The sequence below is a fragment of the Miniopterus natalensis genome, chromosome 1, assembly GCF_054644295.1.
Source record: "Miniopterus natalensis isolate mMinNat1 chromosome 1, mMinNat1.hap1, whole genome shotgun sequence".
NCBI classification, from domain to species: Eukaryota; Metazoa; Chordata; class Mammalia; order Chiroptera; family Miniopteridae; genus Miniopterus; species Miniopterus natalensis.
In genome coordinates, this window is record NC_142081.1 from 136,418,921 (window position 1) to 136,433,373 (window position 14,453).

The 14,453-nt window shown below is 37.9% G+C and overlaps 1 protein-coding gene across 1 annotated transcript in view; it reads right to left on the bottom strand.

Moving 5' to 3' along the window:
- The window catches only part of ENPEP (glutamyl aminopeptidase), an 80,117-nt gene that overhangs the window by 22,879 nt on the left and 42,785 nt on the right, over positions 1 to 14,453 (bottom strand). The window contains exon 11 of the mRNA XM_087816032.1: positions 5,041 to 5,120. Within this exon, the coding sequence (XP_087672158.1) occupies positions 5,041 to 5,120 (80 nt within the window). The remainder of the gene's footprint in view (positions 1 to 5,040; positions 5,121 to 14,453) is intronic.

A 14,453-nucleotide genomic window follows, 5' to 3' on the forward strand; every position in this document is an offset into this window, starting at 1 on the left:
GTAATAAATGCTCTTCTAGGCCTGATCCTTTCATTATCTTTCTCTGCTACCTGGCGAAATGCAAAAGATCTAGCAGGGGTGCCCCAGATGAGGGGCAGGGGGGAATGGAACCATAAGAAGAAAGAAAACAGAACTGCTAAGTCATTTAGGGGGGGAAGAGCCACCTAGGAGACATGGCATGTCAAGAACACTTTAATTGGACTGTTGCATGAACAAGAAATTTTTATTGCGTGGAGTCACTACTAATAGCCTCTAAATGCAGTGATTAGACTCCCCTGGGTAGTGGGATGTGTAAGGCTATCACAGCTTGATGACATCTCTAAAATAACTGATCTACCTTAGTTCTTTCTTTACCCTTATTAAGTACACTTTCTTCCTGGGAAGAGAAGCCTAATTACCTGAGTATTCTGGTTCACTTTGGCAAGTATATCTTTATTTGTGTAAATTAACAAATTAGTATTCTCATGTATTTGACTTATCTGAATAAATCTTCCAAGACTTGGTTGACCAGAGCTGAACTGATGAAACTGAGCTTCTCAACCTGCAAAACTGAATCCTTAATGATTCAAAGTCTAAACATGCCATGAAACTCAACTTGAAAGAATAAAGATAGTCTCTTGCTCTCTCTTTGCTATTAAATTTAAAAATATATTCCCATTATTATTTTGATATGAAATACTTATATATAACTACTATCAAATCTTAGTAATATCCTACTTATTTGATAGTTAGGATTTGGCTCTCTAAACCATCCAGAATGGATTCTCAAATTTGAAAGAATTACGAAGACAGTTATCACACGGTCATGGTGAAGGACTGTGTCCTAGATCCTCTCCTAGACCCTATGTATCTAGGGATGCCTATTTTAAAATATTATGTTTTAGCAAGATTAATTATCTGATATCACGTGATATCCTTCAATTCTTCTGGATGTTAGAAAGCAGCAGATTAAAAACAAAAAGGTGGTATGCTACTAAATGTAGATGCACTGCCAATAGCCATAATAGTGGCTAATACTAAAGATAGAGAGAGGTATGAAGTATACACAGGTAACCTCTAAAAGCACAGCAGTGGGGCAGACACGCTTCCAGTGAGCAGTGAGTTCCTAAACTCAGTGTTACCATGTGCACAGCACCCTACTGGGAACAGGGCGGGCAGGCGACAAGGAGAGTGACCTGTAGTTAGTATATTCCCAGAGCTTGTAATTTACTTAAAAAAGAAAAGTCAGAGCATATGAAACGTAAACAACAATGATGATGTTTTAAATATAAAGTAATAATACTAAGCATAAGGATTAATAAATCTGACAGCATAAACTCCATTATAGATGGCAAGAAGAGAGATTTTTTTTTTAGGGCAAGTTAGAATAACCAGAGAAGCTTCTGTGATAGAGGTTCTCTTCTTGAGTTATAGATTGCTTGTTTATTTTTTTAATGTTTAAAATATTATGTAAAACACAAATGTAAATAAAAGGCCTTGGGGGAAGTCCCAGCATTGCCTGGGAAGTTTCTAGCTGATGACTCATCAAGGAAACCTAGAGGAGGGAGGTGAGGTGGGTAACCTGAGCTGACAGCCCACTCATTGCTCTCAGGACTTGATCTCCTCTGTGCCCTGAGCCGAGAGCAGAGGAGGCCCCCAAACAGGAGACAGGAACTTAGAGCACAGCCTAAGAATGGAGCCGGCACTTTGAAGTAGGAAGAGATGTCTAGTTTGCTTCTGGCTAAGTGACCAGTCATGATTCTGAAGTTTCAGATAAAAATATGTTTTGTCACCAAAGCTCTGTGGACATTAGAGTTTATTAATTCGTTCATTGATTGGTTCATTCACCCATTCAATAAAATACTAGGTACCTGCAGGAGATACAGAACAAACACACACACACACACACACACACACAGATAAGCTCCATTTCCCCAAGGAATAATCTATGGGAAGGGGACAGACAGGTAAGTCATTAGTTATAGCCAAAAAAAAAAGTGCTAACTCTGACAGAGGGCTAGAGTCTCTGTGAGAGCCCTGCTCTCTCACTTTCATCCTAACATGCTCTGTCCAGAGCACAATTCCTGTCTCCACTTGGCCAAGGCTGTTGCCCATTTAAACTCTACCTGTAGGCCCCCTACCTCTAAGCCTAGATGCCTTCTTTAGTAATCTTTCCTGAACCCCCAAATCTGGGTCAGTGCCTCTCCAGTGAGCCCCTTTGGATATTATCACAAGAGGCACTTATGACACAATATTATATTTGCCTGCTGACCTGTCCACACCCTCCCTAGATAGTAAGTGCCACAGGATAAAGACCGTGCATTTTCCCTTTCAGTATTGTCTCCATGCCTATCCCTGTGTCTGGCACTTAGGTTGTCCTCAATAAATCCTTGCTTGAAAGAGCTAATTAATAATTTAACTAATTAAAGACGAAATTCATTATTCAAATATTCTGTCTAATATGTATATAAAACATATAAGAAAGATGTTTATTGTTGTTAACGCTTGAAATTTATTTAATGAAGCACTTGAGTAAGCTTTAGTTATCTGAGAAATTCACTTGTGTGGAAACCTCACTCCATAAAAAATGATAGGCAAATTGTGTCAGTGTAGGTGAATTATTCATGCTATTAAATTTGTAAACAGCAAGTCAAGCAGCTTCCAAGACATTTCTCCAACCTTCAATTAACCAATGGTGATCAATGGTGAAAATATGCAGTAATAGTTAAACCAAGTTCACTGAAAGCCTCCCAGTGGAATCCTGGCCTCGTTATGCCTTGAATCAGTGCTATTACACATTTTGAAAGGTGCCTTTTTCTCTGATTCTCCATTTTCCTTTGGCAAATGTGCTTCTGAGTAAGAAAATGGTCAGAAGACAGTTTAGGAAAAAATAGAGCTTGGTACTCAAACACAACATAATCATAAAATGCCGAGACAAAATTGCATTGATCGGGGAATTCTGGAAAGATTCAACAGAGTCGTTGACCACTATAATTAAATTGTTTGCATAAATGGCCAAGAAAAAGTTTTGTTGTAAAAGCAACAGAAAGGGATCTTAGCTTGGCAATTGCAAAGCTGGTAAAGATTACAGTAAAAGTAAAAATAAAAAATAAAAAATCACAAAAGAATTTATAATGAAAGTAAAAAAACCCAAAGTTGAAAAGCACCTATTGTACCCACACAGACTTGCACACAAGCGTTTATAGCAGCATTATTCACAATAGCCCAAAGGCAGCAACAGCCCAAATGCCCATCAACTGCTGGATAGATATATAAAAGGTATATTGATATGACACAAGTATAATTTGGCAATAAAAAGAAATGAAATACTAACACATGCCATGAGATGAACGAACCTTGAAAACATTATGCTACGTGAGAAATCCAGTCACAAAATACTACATATATCATTCCCTTTATATGAAATTTCCAAAGTAGGAAACTCTATGAGGATAGAAAGTAGATTAGTGGTTGCTTAGGGCTAGGGGTGTGGGAGAATAGAGGGGTTTCTTTTCGAGGTAATTAAAATGCTCTAAAATTGACTGTGTGGCCCGGCCGGGTGTGGCTCAGCTGCTGAGCGTCGACCTAGGATCCAGGGGGTCGGGGTTCGATTCCCGGGCATGGCAGGTGCCCGGTTGCGGGCTTGATCCTCGGGCCGGGGCGTGCAGGAGGCAGCCAATCAATGACTCTCTCATCACTGATGTTTCTCTCTCTCTCTCCCTCTCCCTTCCTCTCCCTGAAGTCAATAAAGATATATAAAAAAGAAATATTTTAAAAATTGACTGTGGTGATGGTTACATGTATCTAAGAATATAATAAAAACCATTGGGCTGTACACTTTAAAAGGGTGAATTGCACAGCATGCAAATCATATCTCAACAAAGCTGTTTTATATAAATAATCTACTAGAAATATGGTAAAATTTTACTTGCCAGGGGAAATAATACCTAATTAATATTTTAGAATATTTTGCAGGAGCAAATAGGCATATGCAAATAAAGAATAGGCTATCTACTTTTATGCTCAAGAAGCCGTGGTTGTAAAATTGAATGCCAAACGCTATTCTGACAGGTCCTAGTGAGGTGGGGGGAAGGAGAGTCTCTATCTCCTGTTCTGTGTCACCTGCAGGTTTGTGTTAGATAAGAAATGGTTTTTGAAACACAAAATAAGTACAATGGTAAAAGTATAATCAGCAGGATTCTTCTGGGATGGGTGCTAAAACATGCCTTACTTATTATTTTTTCAGCAATTTGGATGAGACATGTGATAAGGTCTCTTTGTTTTTATATAACTAAAATTTTTCAAGAAAGAAAAAGACAAATCAATGGAGACAGAATACAGAAATTCATTTCAAATCAATTTAAGTGAGCAGAAGACTCACAACTGAATTTTAACACAGGCAAGTGCCAAGAAATTCATTTAGGGAGATGATGGATGGATGGATGGATGGATGGATGGATGGATGGATGGATGGATGGATGGCTATAGATACAGAGAGTGCCTTGAGCTATTGATGACAACTCACGGCTCAGAAAAGATCATTTGAAGTAATTAAAGATTCTAATATGTTGATTTAGGAAAATGATAAGTCCAATTTGATGACAGTATTTTTAAAGAACAGACTTGTCACATAACACTTTAAGGAATTCAATGCCTTACTAATCTGATAAAAAGGAAAACAAGAAAGGAAGGAAGGAAGGAAAAAGAAAGGAAGGAAGGAGAGAAGGAAAGAAAGGAAGAAAATTTATTTATTGATTGATCTATTTTTTTTAGGAAGAAAATTTAGATTGATTTTTTACTTGTTGAGCATGGAACCCTTCTCCTTTGGATATGGGTATTTATTATTGTGCCAATCACGATAAATCATTAAAAAATATATTTCAAGGTAGAAAAGTTCTCATCATTGTAGATAAGGATTTGTACTCATCAATAAGTAATTTTAGAGATTCCTTTTAGCTGAAATTTGCACTGTAAGTTCCATCTTTACTGTTATTTTTTACATTTATATTAGTTTAATGAGCTATATTAATCCAAAGAAGAAATCAATCAATTGATATTTACCTCCTGTTTCTGTCCTGTTGTAGAATGAAACATTGGACACATTATCTTCACTCCATTTAACTGGAATATTCCATGTGTAACTGAAGTATTTTAAAAATAAAAATTTAACTTTTATTACTAAAAAAATTAAACATATCCAAAGTAAACATAATTAGAAAGCAATAGACAAGCATATTTTCCTTATCGGTGATCATCCAGTGTACAGAATACAATTAATATGGTCAATACAACACTCTTCAGTGATGAAGATAGGCCACATACTTGTTTTCAATTTCTATAAATCTCTAAAATTTGTAACTTTGGACTAAAAACAATAGCTGAAGATGAAGCTGAAGATTATTTCAATAGCCTTGAGGGCTTTGAAACAAAGATATTGCACAAATATAACACCTCACAGAATAATATTGAGCACTCATACACATTCTTGCACATACAGTACTCTAATAGGCTATAGTTTCTGTCAAAGAACACAAAGCATTTTTAGAACTCAGAAGACAATCTTAAAATGCTGTAAAGGAAATAACACATTTTAGAAACTACATTGAAACTGCACCAACACTATCACCTCTAAATTTCTCATGCTCTAAAATGTCTCCTATTTAGAATCTTGTGAACTAGTGTGATACAAAGGAAATATCATCAAGCAAACACGTTTCGATTTTCTTTAGCTACTTAGTATTTTCCTGTGGTGCAGAGTGAGAAGGTTAGCTTTGTATTTTGATACAATATATATTTAACATTTTAGCCTTAAATGACATCTGCACCCCTGTGTTCACTGCAGCATTATTTACAATAGCCAAGATATGGAAGTAACACAAGTGTCCATCAACAGGTAAGTAGATTAAAAAGCTGTGTGTATATACACGATGGAATATTACTCGGTCTTAAAAAAGAATGAAATCTTATCTTTTGTGAAGCATGAATGGACCTAGAGGGTATTAGGGTATTATGCTAAGTGAAATAAGCCAGTCAAAGACAAATGCCATATCATTTTACTTACCTGTGGAATCTAAAGGACAAAATAAACACATAAAATAGAAACAGGCTTGTAGATAAAAAGAACAGACTGACAGTTGTCAAGAAGGGGGAGTTTGGCCGGCTGGGTGGAAAAGGTGAAGGGACTAAGCAGTGCAAATTGGTAGTGACAGAATCGCCACAGAGATGTAGATTCCAGTACAGGTAGGGAATATAGTAAATAATACTGTAATAACTATGTATGGGGCCAGGTGAGTACTTGAAGCATCTGGGGGGCCCACTCTGTAAAGTACATGATTTTCTAACCACTTTGCTGTGCATCTGAAACTAATACAGAATAATATTCAATGTAAATTGTAATTAAAAAATAAGAACAAAACAAGAGGTCTTAAGTGTCTTTTTGATTGTTCTCATATCATCTCCTATTAGTCAGAAAATACAGGAAATCTAGAGAGAAGAAGAAATTGTTTGGGTTTCAACTCAAAGTTTGATTTTTTTTTTTTTTATTCATCTGTTCAAGCCCCTGGTAGAGAATAGGGGAATGTTATCTCCCATTTTCAATATATAATAAAATTTATGTAATTTGGGGAGAGTATATTTTGCCATCTACATGAAAAAAATTATTCTGTTTCATAAGTACTGAAATGTTTTATAAGATTGAGTTTTTCCTAGCTCTTTCTCGGAGGATTTTGTTGCAGTGGAATGTTTTTGGTTATAAGTTTCATAGGACCAATACAGAAATTGTTTCTTGGGTCCTGCAACAGATTGTCAGTGCTCCACCCTTACCGCCTTGAGTCCCTGTCATTTTTGGACACCCCAGATTCCACTGTGCTTTCCCTGCCAAATGCCAGCGCCTGGGCCTCGCTGTCAGAGGCCTGCCTCTGGCTGCCTGAGCAAGGAAAGCCAGAAGTTCCAGGGAATTTACATTCTTGGATGCGGCCCTTAGCCAATGATGGGCGGGCATGAGATTCTTGCCTCACTGTCAGGCTCTCTCCGAAGCACTGTCTTCTGTAGGACCTGACTGATATTGTACCTTTTTCTTCTTGATTTCCCACTTCCCAGTCTCCTACCCCTCTTTCCTAGAAACACTTCCTAATGAGTGGCCTTCAGGAGAATGGTCACCTCAGGGTCTGCTTTTAGGGAAGCCAACTGAAGAGTGATCCCTTGTGGCTTCTCAACAGAGAGACAAAGAAGCATTTTTAAAAATCACATCCTACCTACACATTTTGCTCTTTTACTGCTCTGCTGATTTGGTGCTGTGTATAAGCTGCTAGCATTTCAATCCTCTTTGCCTTTCTCTGATGCCAGCCTGACTGAAACAACAGAGTGCAGTGTCTGAATGTCCCATGCGCATGCTCAGGATTTCACATTTCAACTGTTCCTTCTAAAACACGATGTCTGGGACTTGCTGTGCCTAAAAGTGGGCATAAGTTATGCTACTAAGGTCATGTTTAAAAATATTGTTCTGCCCGGCCGGGCGTGGCTCAGAGGTTGAGCATCGACCTAAGATCCAGGCAGTCAGGGTTCGATTCCTGGTCAGGGCACATGCCCAGTTGAGGGCTCGATCAATGATTCTCATCATTGATGTTTCTGTCTCTCTCTCTCCCACTCCTTTCCTCTCTCTGTAATCAATAAAGATATATTAAAAAATAATAATAAAATAAAATAAAATAAATAAAAATATTGTTCTGAGGTCTGTCTGTAAGAATATCATTAAGACAAAATGAGAGAGGAATGAGGCTATATAATTGTATCGTTTTAGAATCACAGGATCTAATCTAATTAAAGCTGAGTAAAATAATAGCCTAAAGGGTACAAAATGTCAAGCGATGGAAATTACAAAAATGAAATAATAGAGTCTCCTAAATGTTATCTAGAACTCAGGAGTATCAGATTTCATTTTTTAAAGTATAATTCACTTGTCTTTATATCTAACAATATAACAGGCTCTGGCGGTATTAAATATGGCCAATTTAATTTTCACTGAGGAAACTGACTTTGATTGACCTAAGATAACACCTACTCCTCTCCTTCCTCCTTGAGTGGACTGTCACAGACATGAGCTTGCCCGACAGAGAATTCCCCGATGGAGAGGTGAAACTGGCCCATTTCTAAGAGCTGGTGGAGGCCACAGTGCTAAAACCTTAACTTGTACGTGTGGGCCATTTGGGTTGTAAAAAGTTTCTGGTCAGTAAGAATTCCCTAATCTCGGAATATTTAGGCAATGAGAAGAGGGAGGATGCCATTCAGTTTATAGTACAACTTAACCAACCACATTGTCTACCAGACAGGAATATATCTGAACAGAGAGCAGTGGACACTAGGGTTGGAGAAAGAATTCATTACTTTTTGGGGCACAAAAGAAGATATATTCAATCTAAGTTTTCAATCAAATGAAAAGTAAGGAAGAATGACTTTTGATATGTCTCTTGTCTCACTTATTTGCTCAGGAGCTATTACTGATTTTTAACAAATGTTCTCAACAGGGAAGCATCTGTTTTCTAGGTTTATTTTTCTATGCATATATAACTTTGTGGTTGTTTTTTTTTAAAGGAACAAGTGGATTGACTTTGCGATAAATGATCACTAAAAATCATGCAACTATTAATCTAAATAAAATAAAAACAGTCTCTGAAGGTAGAAACTAAAGAAAGTATTAGAGAGGAATATAAATGTTACTATAGTTTCATGTTCTAAATCTTGGTGAACGCAATTTAAAGATTTATTATGACTTAAAAAGTAATTTTAGACCCGATGATATATTTAGTTCACTTGGAAATAATTTTTCTTGCTTGTGTGGAAAAGCAAGAGCATAACCAAAGAGCAATTTTTAAAACATCCAATTCTTCTGGTTCAAAAATAGTGTTAACATGTCTTTGGCTCAAGGAATCAGTGAGCATATATGACAGAAGGGAGCAATTACTGTGATCTCTCCCATTGGAAGTTTGTTTCTCAAGAGAGAAATTATTTTTTTCATTTTAATATCCAAAGGCTATTAAATAGAAGTTTTAAATACAGCCAATCTAATTTGCTAGAACATAAAACAGTAACTATAAAATAAACAGTTTATAGTTAACAGGACAATCACAGACTTCAGGGTGTTGATTTTTGTCATTATATTACCACCTGATAACAAGTGACCTCTGTGTTTCAACTCAGTCATATATTAAGAAGGAGAAAGAGTGAAAAAAAGTTTTTGTCATCATAATTTTTGTTTTCCAAAGTAAACAAAGTATAAAGAAGTATGTACAGACACTCCCTGACTGATCTCACTTGGTCTAGGAACTAGATTTCCCTTTGTTTTGGTGAGAACTATTAATTTTCAGAGCTTGGATTACACTAAGATATCCAGTCTCTCTGAATTTCCTTTACCCTGGGAGAGCTGACTGTCTGAGATTTCAGGAGGAGAGGCTGGAACAGGCCTCCACAGGTGAGCATCCCTGGCTTCCTGGGTGTTTCTCCAGTTCAGGTACCAACCAGGACCTTGGAAGTAGCTGATTTAATAATTCTCAGTGCTCCTCGTTCTCTGAGGCCTTGGACACGAAGCACGTGGGCAATCCGAACTTTTGTAAACACTCGAGAGTGCTGTTAGTGCGACATCATCCCCAAAGCCCTGACTTGGAAGCCAGAACCCAGGCTCTGCTCCTTTCTGCATGGACCACATATCAAAGCTGGTCTACAAACATCTTTCACGTCTCTAGAAATACGGCCATGAACACTACTGAACAATATTCTAAGAGGAGATTGCTCTTTGCAGGTTCCTCCAACTCAATTGCCTGAGCATAGCCTATCCTTTAATTAGGAATCTTAGCTCAGCTCATCTTTGGAACATGGGCCTCACCCCTCCGGCATGGCCACTCTCCCAGGGCGCCGATCATTCCATTGTCTCTCCGATCTCTCCCCAGTATTGTCCTAACCCATCTCCCTGTCCCACTCTTGCCTCTGTGATTTGTCCTCCACAGTGCAGCCAGAGGGGAACTTGGAAAAATGTAAATGATCCGCCAATTCTCTCCTTAAAGTCCTCGAATGTGCACACAATCTTGAACATGGCCCGCACGCCAGGCACCTGCCTTCCTCTCCAGCCTCATCCCTCGCCCTTTCCCAGTGCCTCTCTGCCGCCCAGTTTCTCGGAGCCAGACTGCCTACCTGCATTCAAATCTACCTCCATCACCTATATGCTGTGTAACCTCGCACAGATTATCATCCTCTGCCTCCATTTCCCCATCTGATATAATAATACACCATGAAATATTTAAAACATTGCCAGCTACATAGAAAATGCTCAATGAGTGTTGCATATTATATGTATAATGCTCCTTTTAACTCTGGAGCCCTCATATATGTAGTAGTTTCTGTTTTGAATATCCCCGATGGTCAACCCCCCACACCAATTTACTCAGCTTAAATATCACTCCCTCAAGAACGCAAGTCCTCTGTAGCCCTCCCTACCCAGCACACGGCCAGGGCCCCCGGCTAACTCAGGCTCAGCCTATCAGTGGATACATCAGTGGAGAGAATGATTGCTGTGAAGCTTTCAAATGGAAGCTTGTTTCTCAAGAGAGAGATACTTTTAAATTTTAATATTTAAAGGCTCCAGCAGTATTAAATTTGGCCAACTAATTTGTTAGAACATAAAACAGTAACTCTAAAGAAAGGAGATTATAGTTATTAAATGACACACTTTCTGAGACACCTTCATATCCTATAATTCTCCTGCATGTTATCCTAATTGCTACTGAATAATTGATCTGTGGTGGTTTATATATGTGACTATAAGGCCGGTGAGACTATTGAAAAAGAGATGGGGAGGGTAGAAGTCTTTTCAGTGAAATTCAGGCAGTGGAGATTAGAGGCTGCCTGAGTGGGGTGGGTGCAAAATCCCTCTACCCAAATTGTGTTAAGAAGTTGAAAGGAGAAACAATGAGAATCAGCATGGGTGAAACCGGAGCAATGTCCATGGGGACCAATGTCACACTGTGCTGCTCCCAGGTACCCAGGAGCAGTCTAGGAGAGGCCCAGCTGGGTAATGGGGGTCTGGAGTGATAACCCCAAAGGGGCACACCCAGGGGCTGGAGGTCCTGAAATCCTGATTTTGTTCCCTTATACTCCAGAAGCATATATAAAAATAGCCATTCAGTTATTCAGAAATGGATATAGTACTAAGACTTTTGTACAAGTAGTATTTACACGAGTGATAACTTGTGAACCCATCGGCTGTGTTGACCATATTTTGTCAGCTTTTACATATTTGAATGTTTTTTAAGATCTGGAAAATTAGAGAAAATTACATATTTGATTTGTAATTTGAACTGAAATTCTTAGAATACTTTATTCTTTAATTCATAGTTGTATTTGTCTAGAAAGGTATGTAGTTCAAGGTTTGATTCTCAATATGTTGAAAAGGCCCAAGAAATTTGATATACTATATTTATAAATTTTAACTTGTTAAATTCATAAAAATGTATAGGAAGGTGTTCTGGCTTGTTTTTTTTTTAATTAGATTTATAAACCTGTGACTTTAGGTGTTTGTATTTTGAAATTATAAATGGAATTTAGCAAAATTTTAAGTAGTAATGTTCAAAAGTTTCTTATAAATGATGTATGCAAGAGAATTTGATTGAGTTTGCAATTGCTGTTTAAATGCTCAGGACAATTTTATTTGTGCAATTAGTAAGTAAAAACATCCTTAATCAAAAACTAGAAAGAGTGCTATTGAAAAGCCATAGTGCCTTTCTCCACCCTTCCTTCCTACAGGCCAGCACCTCTCAGAGGCATCCTCTGTTAAATGCTCCTGGGCTTAATTATTCTGATTTCTAGCTCTAAAACTCTTAATACTTCTACTTTTTTTTTTAAAAAAAAAGTATTTTCATTGATTTTTAGAGAGAGAGGAAGGGAGAAGGAGAAAAACATCAATGTGAGATGGGAATATCCATTGGCTGCCTCCTGCATGCCCCTCACCGGGGATCAGGCCACAGCCCCAGCATGTGCCCTGACCAGAAATCAAACCAGCAACCTTTTGGTGCATGGGACGACTCCCAACTGAATCACACCAGCCAGGGCTCAATACCTCTATTTTTTAAGGTAGTACTTATTAACACCCACGAGAGAGAGTGATTTAGTTACTTATATTTACTTTCTTTTCCATTCCCTTTAACAGTCAAAATTTAATAAAGTAAAATTATTATTATTAGACGTTTTGTAGGTTGCAATTGTTCCTTTAAATAATATACTCATTTTGATATTTTTGTTTCATAAATTTGAGTATTGAAACTCTCTCCTAACTGTAAAAGAAGGGTATCTTGCGGAGTGCTGGTAATTAATCAGCTAAGGGGGCTGGGGAGAATATAGTATTTGTTGATGTCCATAAACTGGCATTACGACCAATTATTTCAAGCTACCAGCATGATGTTACTGAGTTAGGACTGGAGCCATCTCCAGCACAAGACTGAATTAGCAACCCAACACTTTCTTCCACCTTTCTCCCTCTTCCAGCTCTTGTGTCAACTATTTTTTTTGTATGACAATGTTGACTATTTATATTTACAATCTACTCTGCCACCGTAACAAAATTTCTCTATTTGTTATCCATTGGTTGATTATAAAAAACTTAAAGCCAATAAATACCACTTATGAAATTATACTATACACATATTGACCAAGAAGTGTTGGAATTATATTTCCATCTCTATGGTTGAATTTCACAGCCCCTGAGTCACTTAGATAAAATTTCCCCCTAGCACCCTAACATAAGGGTCAAATGGACTCCTTTTTCTCAATGGTATCAGATCATTCTACCTGCCTCATACCTTTTAATCAGTTTTAACATATAGCCATTTATTTATTTATTTCCCTCATTACAGTTGATCAAACTGATGAGCTTTCACCAAGGCCTCAAGTTTTCCCATTCTCCCAATCACTCTCTTTCCTGGAGATCACCTACCTTACCCAGTCACCTGCTCTGATCACGGCACTGAACCCACTGGCTGGCTGTGAGCCTGTGTTTCCTTTCAGGGCTTTCTTAGGCTGGATGCACTGTGTCCTGGATCCCATCTCTTCCTCTTTTATTGATGTATTCATATTTTTTCTCTCTCTCCTCCAAACCCTTTGAGGGCAGCCCTAGTAACTTTCTAAGAAGTGCTGTGTGGAAAGCACTTTCTGGGGCTGTGTGTCTGAAAATGTCTTCACTGTGCTTTTTTGCATGTGGTTTAGTTTCACTGGGTAGAGAATGAGAGGTTGAAAATATTTTTTGCTTCACCATTTTAGATGATTGGTCTATTTTCTTCTTGCATCCAAGGTCGCTATGAAGAAGACTAATGTCACACTAACTCATGTATCCTTGTTTTCTAAAACTTTATGAAGTAGCTTTATGAAGATGTATGTGTGTACTCAATACAAAAACATGTGCACCCAATGGGGCCCGTTCAGCAGAATCTTTGTGTCCTTTGTTGTTTCTTTGATACAATTTGCCCCTCAAGTTTCTGTTTTCTTTTTTTGTGAGATTTCTATTAGTTTGCTGCTAGATTTTCCATATTTGTCTTCTCTTTCTTGTTTGCCAGTTCTGTGTGAGTTTGCTTTATATTTTTAGAGAATACAAAATTTATTTCTAGTTGTCTATTAATTTACAACCAAAAATTTAATCTTCCAGAGACCTTTTGTCTTCTCAGTTTATCCTTTCAAAGACATTTTTCTCTTAATGAATGGGTATAATAGTTTCTTTGATTTCTCACTCTGTTCCATAAATTCATTTTCTGTTTCCTCAATTGTGTGTCTTATAGAGACAAGTGTTTTGTTTGGTCATGTGCAATTTTACCTTTTATGCTTTTAGATTCTTTTCATATGTGTGTGTGGGGGGGTGTTTAATCTGTTTTTATTGATTTCAGAGAGAGAAAAGGAGAGGGAGAGAGAAATAGAAACATCAGTGACGAGAGTCATTGATCGGCTGCGTCCTGTACGCCCCCTACTGGGGACTGAGCCCCCAACCCGGGCATGTGCCCTGACCGGGAATCGAACCGTGATCTCCTGGATCATAGTTCAACACTCACTCTGACAGGGCTTTTCGTGTGTTTTTGGGTCCTTGATTGTTCATTTATATTTAAGAAAGAACAACCAAATTCATTATTCTTGGTGTTTTGTGTGTAATCCCACTGCTGTTGAGTTGGGAGTTCTAGGGAAAGGGAAGGTCGGCTTTCGCTTCTACAGCAAGTCTCTTTCTATTGGCTGCATCTTCTTCCATTTGTATTTTGTCAATAGATCTCCTTCTGCTTTTCTTCTAGAATTCAATGGTAGATATAACCTCTTCCCTTTATTTTCTTTACTTTTATGAGTTTATTTTTTTTCCCAGCACTTCTGTTTATTCAACAGTTTCAGGGAAGGACAGGACCTGGGTGCACGTCGAACCTGGAGACCACTGAGCTATTTTTAAATGCCTCTGTTTTCCT